Here is a 16,796-nt window from a genome sequence, read left to right as displayed (position 1 = left end):
AAGGGGAAGGGGAAGGGGAAGGAGGAAGGGAAGGGAAGGGAAGGGAAGGGAAGGGAAGGGAAGGGAAGGGGAAGGGAAGGGAAGGGAAGGGAAGGGAAGGGAAGGGAAGGGAAGGGAAGGGAAGGAAGGGAAGGGAAGGGAAGGGAAGGGAAGGGAAGGAAGGGAAGGGAAGGGAAAGGAAAGGAAGGAAAGGAAAGGAAAGGAAAAGGAAAGGAAAGGAAAGGAAAGGAAAGGAAAGGAAAGGAAAGGAAAGGAAAGGAAAGGAAAGGAAAGGAAAGGAAAGGAAAGGAAAGGAAAGGGAAAAAGGGAAGGGAAAAAGGGAAGGGAAAAAGGGAAGGAAGGGAAAAAGGGAAGGGAAAAAGGAAGAACTATCTGCTCCTCCATCTGTGAGTTTGGCTCCAGTTCTCTCCCACTCCTGCAATCCCCCAGCTCTGGATGCTCTGCAGGATCCCAGCGTGGGGCTGTAATTCCCAGAGCAGCCCTTCCGTGGGAGGCTCCAGATGGAGCCGTGTGGGTCATGGCTTGGGAAATTCATCCTCAGGGAGATCCTGGGGGATGAGCAGCTCCCTGGGGAGCCTGGGAGGCTGGGGGGGGGGGGAGGTACTGGGAGCACTGGGAGGTGACTGGGGAAGGGAAGGGGGGTGACGTGGAGGGGCAGCACCTCCAGCACCATCCACCCGCTGGGAAAAGGGGGGGCTGGGGGGATTCCAGGGTGGAAGGGAGCACTGGGACCATCCCAGCTGGGCTGCAGTCCTGCCCCAGTGCTGGGAATGACCTGAGAGGGGCCTTGTGTCCTGGAAAAATATGGAATTTAAGGCCTGTTCTTCCTGGTTTTCTGACTGGTGAGTGGCCATCGGTGGTTGGAACAGGTGACCAGGGTGACCAGGGTCGGCTTTTCCAGCCCTTGGAGATGTGGTGTGAGCCGTGGTTCTCCTGCCAGATTTGTGTTCCCAGGGCAGGAACATCTGGGAGATGAAACCCTCTGCCCTCGGGAACCAGAGGGATTCCTGGGGCTGGGCTCCCACCTTCCCCTGGGATCCCACCTTCCCCTGGGATCCCACCTTCCCCTGGGCTCCCACCTTCTCCCTGTTCCCACCTTCCCCTGGGATCCCACCTTCTCCCTGTTCCCACCTTCCCCTGGGCTCCCACCTTCCCCTGTGATCCCACCTTCCCCCTGTGCTCCCACTTCCCTCTCCACATCCTCTGGGCATCCATTAGGATCCTAAAGAGGTAGAAACCCCCCCAGGACCATGATTGCAGATGAATTGAGCCCTTTGCTGCAGGCAGGAGCCATCTGGATTGTTTTAGGGCCAGGCTGGGGAGGGATGGGGACACCCCCCTGACCCCAACCCCGTGTGCAGCCAGGCAGAGCCCCCAGTGCTGCATCCCCCACATCCCAGGGATTTAATCCGGGCTCTGCATGGGCAGGGATGCAGGAGGGAGGCAGGACACGGGTTCCAGCTGCCACCTCCCTGTCACAGGCTGTCAGACTTCAAATTTCCAGAGCCCTGTGGAATCAAATCAGCCCCTGCAGCCCTCCTTAATTGTGTCAGCTTGTCTGGAGTATTTAAGGGAAAAGGGAGGCTCCTTCCATCCTGATTTTCCTGTTGGGAAGCTGAGGCCCGGTGTGTCCTGCACAGGGGGACAGGTTTGGGCTCCTGGTGGTCCTTCAGAGGCCCCAAGGAGTTGCCAGCCCGGCAGATCCCGGGATCTGAGGCTGGACCAGGCTTGGAGCAACCTGGGCTGGTGGAAGGTGTTGGAAGTAGGTGGTGTTCCAGGTCCTTTCCAACCCAAAGCATCCCGTGATTCCCTGATCCCACGATTCCACGAGCCAGGGCCACAAATAACCCCAAACAGGGGCTGTGCTTCCACGGAAAATTGATCTCAAACAGGGCGGAGCACAACAACCGGGGAAGGCAGCAGCTCTCCCGGGGGTCCTGCTTCCAGCAAAACGATGGGTGGAGAGAGGGAATGCGGGGCTGGGAGAGCTCACTGGGCTCCCAAAACATCCCTGCTGCTTCCCTGCTCCCCAAATCCCTCTTGGCAACGGCGGGAGGAGCAGGAAGCCCATCCCCGGGATGGCCGGACCCCTCCCAGCCCCGGGATGCTGAGCAGCGCCCTCATCCCGCGCCGCGGCTTTTCCAGAGCCGCTTTTGCAGCGGGAGCGGGAGGGCAGAGGGGAAACCCCCGCTGGGGACGAGCTGCGAGTAAATGGAATTAAAGAAGCGAAGCGGCGCTCGCAGCTCCCTTTTTCCTCCCCCCTCTCCCCTCGCGGGTGATTCAATCGGCGCTCCCGGCGCTGATGGGATCTCTCGGTGCCCCCGCTGCGGGAAAGGTTCTTCACGGCCAAATAAAAGTTCCGCTCAAGCGTTTTGGGGTTTTTTGTGGGTTTTTTTTTTACATTCCTGCCAGCGGGGCGGGCGAGGAATGGAATGTTCACCCTCGCGGGGTCTCCCCGGCGGCCCCGGCCCCGATTTCCTAATTATAAACGTCCCGGGAAATGACATTTTGGGTTTGCATCAGCAAAAGGGGTCGGGGTCCGTTTTGGTTTTGGTGGTTTTTTGGTTTGTTTTCGAGGAGACGATGGGGTTTCTTTTATAAGGTAGATGCTCAGAGTGGCTGCAGAGGGTCTGTGCCAGGCAGATGTGTTCACCTGGGCAGGGAAGGGGGATGCCAGGGAGGAGGGGGCACCGCGGGGGGTTCTGGCCCCTCCGGGGGCTGAGGCAGAGCGGGGTTATAAAATCATAAAATAGAAACGATAAAATTATAAATTTATTTAAAATCATGATATAATAATATTTATTTATGATATATTATCTATAATTATATAATTTATATATAATATAATAATAATATAATAATATTATAATAATATATATAATATATAATAATTATAATAATATTATAATAATAATATTATATTATAATATATAATATATAATATATAATATATAAAATATAAAAAATATATTTTATATATATTATATATAATTATATATAGTATATATAATTATATTTTTATATTTATATTTTTATATTTTTATATTTATAATATATTATTATATATAAAATATATAATATATAAAATATATATTATATATATTATTATATATAATTATGATATATTATTCTATATAATTATGTATATTATATATATAATATATAGTTATATATATAATTTATATATAATATATCCATAATATATTTTATAATTTATATTTATTGTATAAATATACAATATAATATATTGTAGGCTCCTGAGAGCCTTTTCCCTCTTGTGGGAGTCTGGTGGGATCGTGGCAGACCCTTCTTTTCACCTCCAGGCCCTGGTCTGGCTTCTCCTGCAGAGAAAGGAGCTGAGGATTTGTGGGAATGGGGAATCCCAAGGTTTTCCTTTGCTTTGCTCCCTGCAGGGCTGGAGGAGAACCCCCCAAAGCCCGTCCCGGATACAGGGAACATCCTGAAACAAGGATACCTGGAGAAGAGATCCCGAGGTAAGACCTGGAATCACAGGGTAAGGTTTGGGGGTGTCCTCTCGAATTGCCAATAATTCAACTTTTCAGGGGAAGAACAAGCAGGAAAACACATTTTTTTTTTCCCTGCAGATTTGCACAGGCCAAATGTGCAAATTTCCCTTCTCAGGGACAAGGAGAGGGCCTTGATTTTTTTTTTTCTCTTTTGCAGATCATCCAACTGCACAAAGATTAAACCCCCCCAAAAAAAATCGAATTAAGCAGCAGCCCAGCCCTCTGAGGCAAAATGTGCCCTTTTAACGAGTGATCCCTAATGAGGATAAAACCCCAGCAGTTGGGAGCATCACACACATTAAGGGCTTGAGATAAGGCCCTGACTCAGCCTGGGGTTTATCTCCATTTTTACCAACTCCTGGGAAAGCCACAAATTATTTCCTCATCACCCGATTTTATCCTGATTTATTTGCTCTGTGACAAGGTGGGAGGAGGCAAAAACAGCCCCTTTTTTTTTATCCCATCAGCTGAGTTTAGGACTTGGTGCTTGGTTTAGCTTCCTCCAGCTGCAGACTAAAACTTATTTTACTTATATATATATATATATATATATATATATATATATATCAGGGAGGTTTAACCCAAAGAGTGTTCCTGCCCTTTTAGCATCACATCCATCTGAAACACGCGGTGAAAGGACAAAAATGACTGGTTTTCCCTCTTTTGACGCCCTTTTCTTTGCCAGATCACAGCTTTTTTGGGGCAGAGTGGCACAAGAGGTGGTGTGTCCTCAACAGAAAGACCTTCTACTACTATGCCAACGAGAAAAGTAAGTGGTGAGAGAGAGACACACCTGCATTTGTTCCCAAAATGTGGAGGGAAGGGGCTGGAAAAGAGAAAGGAAGAGCCTCTGCTGAAGGACTGGATAAAATCCCACCTGGGAAGGTTGGGATGAATCCCTTGTCAGGGTTCCAGAAAGGCAGAGCTCAGCTTGGTTTAATTTTTTCCCCCCTTGATGGGGATGAAACGAGAAAAAAGGGGACAAGGGACGGAGCTGGGGGGGTGAATAAAAGGCTGTTCCCAGTTTTCCATGAGCTCCAACCCCCTGTGTTTAATCCTCGTGCCAGTGGACATCAATATTTTGCCGTCGTGCTCCATCAGGTCCATCCCAGCTGGGCTTCCCAGGATTCCAGGGGCAGGAAAAGGCCCAACAACCCCCCCCATCCAGGGGTTCCAACCCCCAGCAGGGACGGGGTTAAACCCCGGGGGGGTCCGAGGGTGAGGAGGGTCTTTGTCCTCCTCCCCCGTCCTTTGTCTGAGGAGCTCCAGCACTTTTTGTTTTCCCAAACGAGCTTCCCAACTCCTCCCATCCCACCCCCTCGGGGTGTGAACTGCCGGGCGGTGGGGGTTGAACCCAGAGGGTGAGATTTGGTGATTTTTGGGGTTGTTTGCTCGGGGGTTTTGGGGGATGAGCACCTGGAATCTTCCAAACCATCTCCAGGGGATGGAGCGAAGGAATCCTGGGCTCCGTGGGTTTCGGTGGGATGGAATTCTTGTGGAAACTCCCAAATTTAGCCCGTTTTTCTGCTTCCAGGCAAGCAACCAAGGGGCACCTTCTCCATCGAGCACTACAGTGCCCGGCTGGTTTCCCACCTCCGCAAAGATTCCCGGAAAAAATGCTGTTTTGAGTTAACCTGCCCTGGCAAACGCACCTACGAGGTAGGAAAGGGGGAAAACATGGAATTCTGGGCTGGGAATGAGAGTCCTAGATGTGGGGGTTGAGGTGCAGGGTCGGGAGGGCTGGGAATGTCTGAATTCCTGGGGAAATCCCGATTTGTTTTTGAAGTGAGGGTGGCACAGGTTTTCCCGGAGAGGTGGTGGATTCCCAATCCCTGGGAACACCCGGGGTCGGGTTGGATGGGGCTCTGAGCAGCCTGGGCTGGCTGGGGGTGTCCCTCATTTCGGGGGGCGGTGGTCAGGTGGCCTCCAAAGGTCACTTCCAACTGCAAAAAAAATTCCATAATTCTGCGATTCCACGGAAACCAAACCAGCGGCACCTCGGGAGGGGCTTCTCCCCACCTGAGCAGGGGGCACAGGGGAGGATCCCGGGCTCTCCCAAAGGATCAGGGAGAACAGGGAGGGGAACCAGTCGAGGACCGAGTTGGAAAAGCCCAATTTTAACCCAGCCCTGCAGAGCCAGGTTAAACATAAACCTGCAGTTTATTGAGCATCCAGGGGGGAGCCTGAAAATCCAATCCACAAAGTGGGAACGAGAGCCTGGATGGGCTCCGGGGAGGTTTGGGATGCAGGGCCCTGGGTGGGGGCGGCAGCAGAGCCCGTTCCGTGGGGACCGTGGTTTCCATCGGAATTGTTTTAACCAATTGAGCTTGACAGGCTCCCTCTGGGATGAGCCTGGCTTTGTCCTGCTGCTCCTTCCCTGCTTGGAACGGGGAGATAAAGCCCTGGAATGGCTTTTCCCGCTGTCCCAGGGTAGACAATGGCAGAGCCGGGATCGCCATTCCCAGTTTCCAAACGACTCCTCCCAACCCCCCCGGGGTGGGAACTCCTGCCGGGGGTGGGGGCTGAAGCCAAGGGATGAGGTTTGGTGGTTTCTGGGGTTGATATTTAGTTGGGTTTTTTGGGGGGTGAGCAGTTGTCACCTTCCAAATCTTCTGCAGAAGACAACAGAGAAAAGGAAACTTGGGCTCAGTGGATTTCAGTGGGCTGAGATCATTTTATAGGAATGAAATCCTTGTGTGGGGCTGAAATCCTTTATAGGGCTGAAATCCTTTATGGGAATGAAATCCTTTTATGGGGCTGAAATCCTTTTTGGGAATGAAATCCTTTTATGGGGCTGAAATCCTTTTATAGAGCTGAAATCCTTTTATGGGGCTGAAATCCTTTATGGGGCTGAAATCCTTGTGTGGGACTGAACTCCTTTGTAGGGCTGAAATCATTTTATAGGGCTGAAATCCTTTTATAGGACTGAAATAATTTATAGGGCTGAAATCCTTGTGTGGGGCTGAAATCCTTTGTAGGGCTGAAATCCTTTTACAGGGCTGAAACCCTTGTTCCAGCTGCAAATCCTCTTGCTCTCCCTCCAACCTCGACCCAGCCCAGTAACAGCTGCCCCTCTCTCCAGTTCACAGCCCCAAGCCCAGCAGAGGCTGAAGACTGGGTGGACCAGATCCAGTTCCTCCTCAAGGGTGAGTTTGGCCCCATCCAGCGCGTCCCGTTTCTTTGGGAAGATCCCGGCAGCGCCTTCCCAACGACACCGAGACAAAACTCCAGCCCTGCCTTTGGAAAAACCCTCTGGAAAGCAGGGGCGGCTCCCCGGGCACACACCTGGAGTTTGGCTTTGTTCTCTTGGATTTCCCGCTTTTTTCCTCGGGCTTTTCCTTTGTTTTGGCCAATTCTCGGCTCGTTTGCACCTCTTTCCTTTGTCCCCTCGGGTGCTCCCGGGGGCAGTTCACACCTTGAGCGGGCACAGGGGTTGGTGGGGGGTTTCCCCTGGCTGAAAGTGGGGGGTTTGCTGGTTTTCACCCCGGTTTTTTGGCTCTCCCCACCCCAGACCTGAGCTCCCTGACCATCCCGTGCGAGGAGGAGGAGGAGGAGGAGGAGGAAGAGCTCTACAACGACGTGGACAGCTCTGACTCCATGAACACCTCCCACAACACCACCCTGACCCAGGAGGAGCCCAACCCGGAGCTGGAAGGGGAGGACATCTACGAGGTCCTGCCAGGTGAGAACCCAAAATCCAAACCATTCCTTTCCTCTTCTCCCCCTGACCCAAAATCCAAACCATCCCTTTCCTCTTCTCCCCCTGACCCAAAATCCAAACCATCCTTTTCCTCTTCTCCCCCTGACCCAAAATCCAAACCATCCCTTTCCTCTTCTCCCCCTGAACGAGGGAGGAAACCTCGGCCACGCTGATGGGGATGAACATCTCATGGCCCCAAAACCCGAAGGTTTCACCCCATTTCTTTGCTCAGGCTGGACCCCAAGAACAAACCCTCCCTGTTCTGGGGGGGTTCTCATCAGTAAATTCGGGTGAAGCAGCTTTTAGAGGTTTTGCTCCCTCTCAGCTGGAGTCAGATTGAGTTTGGTGAGAGTGGGATCTCTGGGCTGTGTTACCTGGAAAATCAGAGCTGAGCTGATGGAAATGCTCCCTCCTGGGCATGGCAGGCAGGGCTGTAACACAATTACTGCCCTGCCACCAGATGATAAAATAACTGCATTAAAGACAAGCTGGTGCCCTCTCAGGAGGGCTGGACAGACCCCACAGGCTCAGAGGGTGACAGGCCTGCAACATTTCTGGCTCTGCCAACAGGAATCAGGGGGTGACACAGCCCAGGGCTCGGCCAGCAGGTCACCTGAGCCTGTTCTGCCTCTGCCCTGAGGGGGGGAACCCCACCCTGAGAGCATCCAGCAGTGTCTGAGTTCAGGGATGGGGAAAAAAAGAGGTCCTTGTTTCTTCTTCCTTATTTCAGAACTTTCTGTCCGGGCTGGTCCTTAAAAAGCACCAGGAGGTTTTATTGTGCCCCAGACCTTCACCTTGGAATTGCTGCCAAGGGGGAAGCAATGGCTTGTGGCATCCAGGCAGTGCTGGGAGCAGAGCTGGAGCTCCAGGACACACCCTCAGCCTGTGTCCACCTTCCCTTCCTCACCTTCCCTTCCTCATCTTCCCTTCCTCACCTTCCTTTCCTCTTCCCTTCCTCTTCCCTTCCTCTCTTCTCATCCTCAGCTCTTTGGGCCCCCCCTTCCCTCAGGAGCACCCTCAGCAGTCCCTGGGCTCAGCAGGAGCCTTGGGGTGCTCCCAGGACGGTGTTTGGGGGTGCTGATGGTCTGTCAGGGCTTCCAGCATTCCTGGCTTTCCAGCATTCCTGGCTTTCCAGCATTCCTGGCTGCCTTGGCTGAAGTTTTCCAGTGTCCCTGGCTTCCTTGATTGAGGTTTTTCATCATTCCTGGGGGCCTTGGCTGAGGGTTTCCACCATTCCTGGATTTCCAGCATTCCTAATTGCCTTGGCCAAGGTTTTCCACCATTCCTGGCTTCCTTGATTGAGGTTTTCCATCATTCCTGGATGCCTTGGTTGAGTTTTCCAGCATTTCTGGCTTTCTAGCATTCTTGGCTTCCTTGATTGAGGTTTTCCAGCATTCCTGGTTGCCTTGGCTGAGGTTTTCCATCATTCCTGGCTACCTTGGCTGAGGTTTTCCATCATTCCTGGCTACCTTGGCTGAGGTTTTCCAGCATTCCTGGTTGCCTTGGCTGAGGTTTTCCAGCATTCCTGGCTGCCTTGGCACCTTGAAGGTGCTCAGTCTCTCAAACCACCCCCCCCCCAATTCCCAGGGAGTGTCCCAGAGGTGCTGTCACATCCCTGCAGAGGTGACAAACCAGTGGCAGGGCTCAGGAAAAGTCTGTTCTTTCCCAAGCTCATCCCTTCCCACCCCGCAGTGAGCACAGGGAAAATCCCCATCCCAGCTGGAGCTTCTCCCTCCCTCGTGTCCCAAGTGAAAACTGAGAAAGAAAGAAGGAGAAGGAGGGGGGGGGGGGGGAGGAAAAGAGAAGAGGAGGGAGATGAAGAGATAATTTCCTCAGCAAGTCATCGTCGTTAATGAAGTTTTACAAAAACAGACACAACCAAGGAAAAATAAAATTTCACAGGTGATAAATTTTTCCAATTTCCCTGGCAGAATTCGATAGGATTGTTAAATTAAGAGTGAAGGTGTCTGTTAGGAAGCAACGAGCAGTGATGGGTAATTTTATAGAGTGGAAAATTGAATCAAATTGCTACATTAAAACACAGCTCCTCTGAGGATGTGCCCGGGCAGCTCCGGGCTGTGGGATCCACAGTGTTGGGATGCAGGGCCTGAGGGATCCTGGCCGTGCCAGGGGGGCTCCAGACCCCAGAGTGGGTGCCCACGGGGTGTTAAAGGTGTTTTCTCATGGATAGGGTGGCCAAGGTTGGGATATTCCACACAGGGAGAGGCAGCACAGCTCCCTGGGCTGGGTTTTCCACCATTTCCCTTTGGTTCATCCCGGGAAAATCCAAATGTTGGCTGGGATCACACGGCGGGGTCGTGGGAAGGCAGAGCAGCACTTCCAGGCTTGACTCCAGGAAAGCACCTGGATGCAGCAGGGCTGGGGGAAAGGGGATGGATCCCATTCCTGGATTTCCCAGCTCAGAATCCACCAGGAATGTGCCTGGGAATGTGCCTGGGGCCGGCGTGGAGCGGGACAAGGGGCGGAGCAGGCAGGGATGAGCCTGGTGGTGCCATCCCAGGTGTCTGTCCCACTCTGTGGGAATCACCTGGGATTCCCTCCGAGCACCTTTGGGAAGAGGCACAGGGTGAGGGATCAGCAGGGAAGGAAAGGGAAGCTGGGGCACAAGGAATGAGCTCCTTGTCCAAGCCTTGGATGGGTGATGGACACAGGGAGGGGGGCCCTGCCTTGGACTCCGGGTGGGACACCCCCCATTCCATAAAATCCGGGGAAGAACGGCCCAAGGTGGGAGAGGGAGGAAGGGCTGCTTGGAAAAATCTTCCCAATCCCTGCCTGGTTCCTGGGGAGCTCCCAGAAAACGGGAAGGGAGCAGGGTGGATAAATCTCCCCAGGATCCCTGTGGCTCCCGTGGCTGCCCAGCTCCATGTCCAGGCAGGAACTGGCAGTGCCAGGATTCCCACAGCCCTGCTCCCCTTGGAATGAGGGACACAGCTCCGTGTCCAGGCAGGAGCTGGCAGTGCCAGGATTCCCACAGCCCTGCTCCCCTTGGAATGAGGGACACAGCTCTGTGTCCAGGCAGGAGCTGGCAGTGCCAGGATTCCCACAGCCCTACTCCCCTTGGAATGAGGGACACAGCTCTGTGTCCAGGCAGGAGCTGGCAGTGCCAGGGTTCCCACAGCCCTGCTCCCCTTGGAATGAGGGACACAGCAGCACTTCCTCCGTGCCACGGGTGTGATCCTTCCCAAGGATCCCGTGTGTCCCAAGGATCCCGTGTGTCCCAAGGACCCCATGTGTGTGCCAGGAGGTGGGAGAAGGGCTCTGGGAAGAGGTTTCCCGAGGCCAGCCTGGCTCAGGGATGGCAGCAGTGCCGGCAGGATGCAGGCAGGGATGTGAGGGTGTCCTTGGGAAGCGTCACCCGCAGCAGCGGGGCGGGTGGTGCTGCCCCGGTTTTGGGGGGTTTTCCTGGCACAGGAGCCTGGTTTCCGTGCCAAGATGGAATTTGGGGTTGTGCCACCGAGTTAAGGGCTGAAGGAATCCTGGCAGGAGGATTTGGGACACGGGAATGGTGCTGGGAGCCCAGGGCTGTCAGGGCTGTGCTCCCCTTCTCCTTTACAAATGCAAAGAGCAGGCAAGAGCCACTTTCAATAATTTATCTCAAAATCGATGCTAACGAGGTTCTGTCTCGTCGGGGGCCGAGTTTTACAATAAAGGCTGATTTATTTAGGAAAGATTTTTGGTGCCGCTTCCCGTCGGGAGGGGGAGCGGGCGCTGGGACCCTCCCGGCTCGGGATGTGATTTGCGAGGGGCGGCCGAGCCCTGACCTGGTTTGCATCGATCGGCTCCGGCCGGGAGGCGCTTCCCGGGAGCGCCGGGATCGGCCCCGGCCTCCAGGAGCGATTCCTGCCGGGAGGGGACGGCAAAGCCGAGTCCCCTGGGCTGTGCCAGGGGCTCCTCTGCCCCGGGCTCGGCCGTGCCAGGGCTGCCCCTCCCTCCCCAAGAGGAGCGGGGGAGCAATTTCTGTGGGCGTTGGCTTTTGGGAAACCTTGGGAGTTGGGTTTATTTATGTTATTTTATATTATTTATATAATTTTATGTTAATTTTATTGATTTATATTAATTTTATTATTTAATATTATTTAATATTATTTAATATTATTTCTATTATTTTGTATTCATATAATTTTATATTAATTTTATTATTTATAATTTTATATTATTTAATAATATTTTTATTATTTTATATTATTTATATTATTTTCTATTAATTTAAAAATATTATTTCTATTATTTTCTATTAATTTTAAAAATATTATTTATATTATTTTATATTATATTATTTCTATTATTTTCTATTAATTTTATTTTCTATTATTTCTATTATTTAATATTATATTATTTTGTATTTTTACATTATTTTATATCTATGTTATTTTATATCATTTATATTATTTTATATTACCTATATTATTTTTATTATTTATATTATTTAATATTTACGTTATTTTGTATTATTTATATTAATTTATGTTATTTATATTATTTATATTATTTAATAGTATTTCTATTATTTTGTGTTATTTATATTATTGTTATTTATTATTTATTATGTTATTATTATTATACTATTGTTATTTATATTATTTTATATAATAAACTCATTTATATTATTTTATATAATAAACTCATTCCTGTGCAGCTCCTGCCAGCCTGCACCCCTTTTTCCAGGCCTTCCCCACGACTGGAATTCCTTGACCTCTTCCATGGCATCATTTCTTGCATCCCTTTCCCCCCCCTCCTCTGCCTGACTCCTCTTCCTCCTTAATTCCTCCTTCCATCCCAGCTCCTTCCTCACCCTTCTGTCCTGGAATTCCTCCTGGGAGTCCCGTTTTCCCCTGGGCTGTGAATCCAGCACAGGAAACATCTCTTCCTCCAGGACACCCAGCAAAGTGCTGCCTGAATTTATGGGGCCCCGAGAGGTGATTTGTCTTTACCAGCCTTAACAACAATTCATATTTTTTCTCGTGCAACACGTTTTAAAATATTATCTGTGACTTCCTCCCTTCCCCTCTCCGCAATTAGGCCGGGAATTTGTTATCCTGGCAGTCGGGTTCTCTTGGAAGCACTCGGCCTGCCTGGGGGTTTGGGGTGGCCGTGGCACTCACAGCCCTTCCCTGATTTCTCTGCTTTTTCTGATTTCTCTGCTTTTTCTGATTTCTCTGATTTTTCTTCCCCCCCCCGCAGATGAGGAGCTGGATCCGCCCTTCCCGGAGGACAGCGAGGACAGTGGGAGCGGAGAGAGGAAGGGTAAGAGCCCCCCCTGCTCTGGGAAACCCAAAGGAACCCCAGCTCAGGGCTGTGGGGGCAGATCAGGAGCATCCTGGGGGGTGGGTGGTGCTGGAGGGTGGGTGCAGGATCCCCAGGAGCAGAGTGATGGAACCCTTCAGCTGGGGGAATTCAGGCTTGGGCAGCTCTTCCCACCTTCTCCATGCTCTGGATAAACACCTCGTGGGGTGTCCTGTGCTGCTTTTGGGATGAACACCCTGTGGGGTTTCCTCTACTTCTTTTGGGATGAACACCCCGTGGGGGTTCCTGTGCTTCTTTTGGGATGAACACCCCATGGGAGTGGCTCCCAGTGGAGGAGCCCCAACACCCGCCCCTGCTCCTTCCCGGTGTCACGGCCATGCTGGAGCATCCCCTTGGAGTCACTCTCATCCCTCCCCCTCATCCCATCCTGGATGTGGAACAGGAGCATCCCCACGGAGTCACTCTCATCCCTCCCCCTCATCCCATCCTGGATGTGGAGCAGGAGCATCCCCATGGAGTCACTCCCATCCCTCTCCCTCATCCCATCCTGGATGTGGAGCAGGAGCATCCCCTTGGAGTCACTCCCATCCCTCTCCCTCATCCCATCCTGGATGTGGAGCAGGAGCATCCCAAGGGGCCGGGGAGAGGCAGAGAGAACCCGGAGCAGGGGCAGGAAGCAGTCCCTGCCCAGAGGAAGCTGCCGCAGGGAGGGATCCCGGCGCGGGAAGCCGGAAGGAACCGAGATCCTGCCGAGGTGGCCGGAGCCCCACCCCTGCCTTTTCCTTGAGGACCTGCTCCGTGGGATGGGAGCGGAAGGGCTGTTTCCTCCCTGCTCCCACCTGCCCTGTTTTCCTGGATTTTCCATGGACTTCCCGCCCCGGCACAGGAAAGCGGCTCTTGTGTCCGAGCGGCCGGGGCTGGGCTGGCCAGGGGCTTCCTGCTGCCTGGAAAACACATCCTCCCCCCCCAGCCTGCCCTGGGGGAGCTCCCCACACCGTGGGCACCTCGGGCTCACCCCGGTGACGCTCTGCATCCCGCTGTGGGGTGACAGGGACCGGAGGGATTCGCCGTGGGATGGCGGGCGGATGAAGCAGCTCCACTCCTGTGCTCTCCTGGATTCACCAGCACCCCGAGAGTTGCTTGGCTGGTTTTCCCCTCCCAGCGATCCAGGAGCCCTCATTCCTGATTTCCCGGTGTTTCTGGAAAGCCTGATCCCATAATTCCCTTCAGCTGACATCAGCTCCCCCTTGGATGATCCTTGGGCAGTTGTCCCCAGCCCGGGAGACTGCTCGGGCCTGTTCCTGTGGAAATCTTGGAAGCACAGACAGGGTTGAGCCCCAGCTGCTTCCAGAGACTGGAGCAACTCAGTGTTTCCCCTCTCCTAGGGATTTCGGGAAGCTTTTCCCCACCCTCTGGCACGATGAATTATTTGACCACTGGAGTATTTGATACCAGCACCCAGAGCTTGGGAAAACTGCTAATTCCAAACTTTCTAAACTCCGTGGTGCTCCTAAAGTGGGGCTGAACATTTATCCGCAGAGATGCCCCGTGTCCTTACCCCGTGGAGTGGGATAAGGGCGGCAGCAGGGGATGGGAATGGATGTGTGAGGAAAGCAGAAGGGGTGGGAAATCTGCACAAACACGTTTTCCTTTCCCTCTCTCCCCCTCCCTGTTATTTAAACCCCCGAAGGCCCCGGCGGCGGGAGAGCAGCTCCCGGGGCTTTCCCAGCTGGATGTGGGATCAGAGCACGGCTCTGTGACAGCCCGGCACCTCCGGAGCCGCTGATCCCTCACCCCGGGGATTCCTGAGGATTTTGCCTCTCGCCTGTCACGGCCCTTTCACACCCTGCTCAGCCTCATTAGCGTCTGCCGCCGGCTCTAATTGCCCTTAATGGTTCGAACTGGTTTGTTACTGGCGGTGTCAGGATCGCTCCGAGCCCTGGCGCTGTTTTCACACTCCACAACGCGTTAGGCTCCTGCCTCTGGAAAACCGGGCTGCCTTTCAAGAAGAGGGAAAGGTTTCAAGAGGGAAAGGTTACGGCGGCCCCGGGAGCCCCAACCCCTCGTGCCTTTTGCCTCGGAAATCCAGCTGTGCTCCCGTCCAACTGGAGCAGGAGCCGCCGGATCCTGGAGCAGGGGGATGTGCTCGGGGAGGGAGGGAAGCGGCGAGTTCCTGATTGAATCACGCGGCATTTGGCTCGTGGAGAACCATTGTTTCTCCTTTCTAAAGAACCACAAGGATGCCACGGTTCCGGAGCAGCCCCACAGTCCAGCTGAGAGCCGGGGGCTGCTCCTGCCGCGATCCCGTTTGCTCCGCTCGGGGCTGTGGCACAAACAGAGCAAAAATTCCTTCCTCTGGAAAACAAAACCGCCTGCCAGGCTGTTCCCTGTCACAGCCCCATCCCCTGTCACAGCCCCTGTTCCCTATCACAGCCCCTGTCTCCTGTCCCAGCCCTTGTCCCCTCCCTGTCACACCCAGCAGTGACACCCCGGAGCTGCAGCCACTTTGTCAGGAGGGTTCAGCATCAACGGGAGAAGCAAGAAGCCCAAGGGAAAGGCACTGGGCTGGATCCTGCCTCTCCCACAGCCTCGTCCCGGGGTGCAGAGGGGAAGGGAGCACTTGTCACATGTGGCTGGTTTCCTTCGTGACCCCCCCAGGCCGTGCAGGGGGAGTGGCTCCGCTTCCATCGGGATGAATCAGCGCAGGGAAATCACGGATTCACTGTCTGGGGCTTTTGAAACAGAACCTTTTGTCCGTAAAAAGGGAGCAGAGTCAATGCAGGAGTCCTGGGATGGCTGGTGTGGATCCCACATCCCGCCCAGCCTGGAGCTGGGTCAGGAGGATCACGGACATCCCCCGAGGGAGCTGCAGAGGGAAACTCTCCCTCACCCAGCCTTGGAGTGTTAAAATGGGATCCCTTTTCCTGCAAACACTCATAATCTTAATGAATTCTAATGTTACTTTATTTTAACACAATATCCCTGGTCGCTGGCACAACCATCCCTGTGGGTTTGGAAGCTGGTGCTGGGAAGGAAGTGCCATGCTCTCCTCGGGAGCATCTTCCTCCTCTGGCACGACAAATCCTGACCTTTGGAAGGCAGGGTCGGAGGGAGGGGTGGGATCTTCCCTGCCAGCAGCTGACACGGTTGGAAAAAACACTTCTGGGGGCACGAACCTTCTTCCTGTGGGCTGGAAAATTGTCTCCCTTTGCAGTCACGGGGTGTCACATCCAGGCTGATGCTTCCCCTTCCTCCTGGCTGGGGTGGCACGGTGGCTCCGAGGTCCTCCCGTTCCTCTGGTGAGCAGGAAAGAGCAGCTGTGGGATAAGGAAGCATCTCCTAATTCCTGGGGAATGAGGGGAAGCTGGGACTCCAACTTCCCAGCAGCATCCTCAGGTCCTCATCCCAGGGGATCTCCAGGGGCACTTGTGGCTCTGGAAACATCCTGGAGGAAGATGGATTTTCTATTTTCTATTTGCTGTTTCGCTTTGTGTTTTCTACCACTGTGTTTAAATCTCTTTGCCAGCAAGTCAATTATGATGTTCCACAGAACACTTGGATATTCCTGCTATATTTCAAGCCTTTCCCCATCCCTGTCTCACAGGGGGATGCCGAGGCCGTCCCCCCATCCCGGATTATTCTCTGCTGCGTGACATTGTCCTCACACCCTCCCTTAACGACCTTTTGTGTTAATTACACAATTTTCTGGCTCTTCCCAGAGCTGCACTGGCCTCATCCTCCTGCTCAGCTCCCCAATATTTCCTCTGCTTCCAGCTCATAACCCCTGATTCCTGCCCTCACCACCAGCTTAAATAACTCAGTAGCTCCTACTCCTTCTATTCCCTTCCCAATCTTTTCCTCGCCGCTGCGTTCTCCCCCTTTAATACTTTCCAAAGGATGCAGACCTACTTTTTTTTTCCTGCCCAGCCTTTCTATTTAAGTTCCCCAAGTCCCTGAGTCATTCCAGCTGCTCCCTGCCGTGCCATTACCCATCTCTGTAATGTCCTTTTTCATATTTAGGTGATCCAATCTGGGCACAGCATTCCAGCTGCACCCTTATCGCTCCGTCCCCGAGACCACATTAGCAACATTTCCCTCCAACATGTGCTCAATATTTTCTATTTATGCTTTCTGGGCTTGGTTCAGAGCAGCACAACCCGCTGGAACAGCCCCCGTGCTCCAATCCCCCCTCCCTAAAACCCTGGTTTTACCGGCTTTAATTATCCATGGGGGTCACATCACGGACGTGTCCGTGTCGTGACATCTGGATTCGCCCCCAGCCTCGCTGCTGTGCCATCAGGGCA

General features: G+C 52.9%; 1 protein-coding gene across 1 annotated transcript in view; it reads left to right on the top strand.

Moving 5' to 3' along the window:
- Positions 1-16,796, top strand: part of SKAP1 (src kinase associated phosphoprotein 1) — a 158,301-nt gene that overhangs the window by 123,930 nt on the left and 17,575 nt on the right. The window contains exons 5-10 of the mRNA XM_064636563.1: positions 3,414-3,494; positions 4,213-4,296; positions 5,062-5,186; positions 6,610-6,673; positions 7,039-7,209; positions 12,430-12,492. Coding sequence (XP_064492633.1) covers positions 3,414-3,494; positions 4,213-4,296; positions 5,062-5,186; positions 6,610-6,673; positions 7,039-7,209; positions 12,430-12,492 — 588 coding nt within the window. The remainder of the gene's footprint in view (positions 1-3,413; positions 3,495-4,212; positions 4,297-5,061; positions 5,187-6,609; positions 6,674-7,038; positions 7,210-12,429; positions 12,493-16,796) is intronic.

Source organism: Pseudopipra pipra, chromosome 26, assembly GCF_036250125.1.
Source record: "Pseudopipra pipra isolate bDixPip1 chromosome 26, bDixPip1.hap1, whole genome shotgun sequence".
NCBI lineage: Eukaryota > Metazoa > Chordata > Aves > Passeriformes > Pipridae > Pseudopipra > Pseudopipra pipra.
The sequence above is the reverse complement of the archived record's forward strand: the minus strand, read 5'-3'. Positions and strand labels throughout refer to the sequence as shown.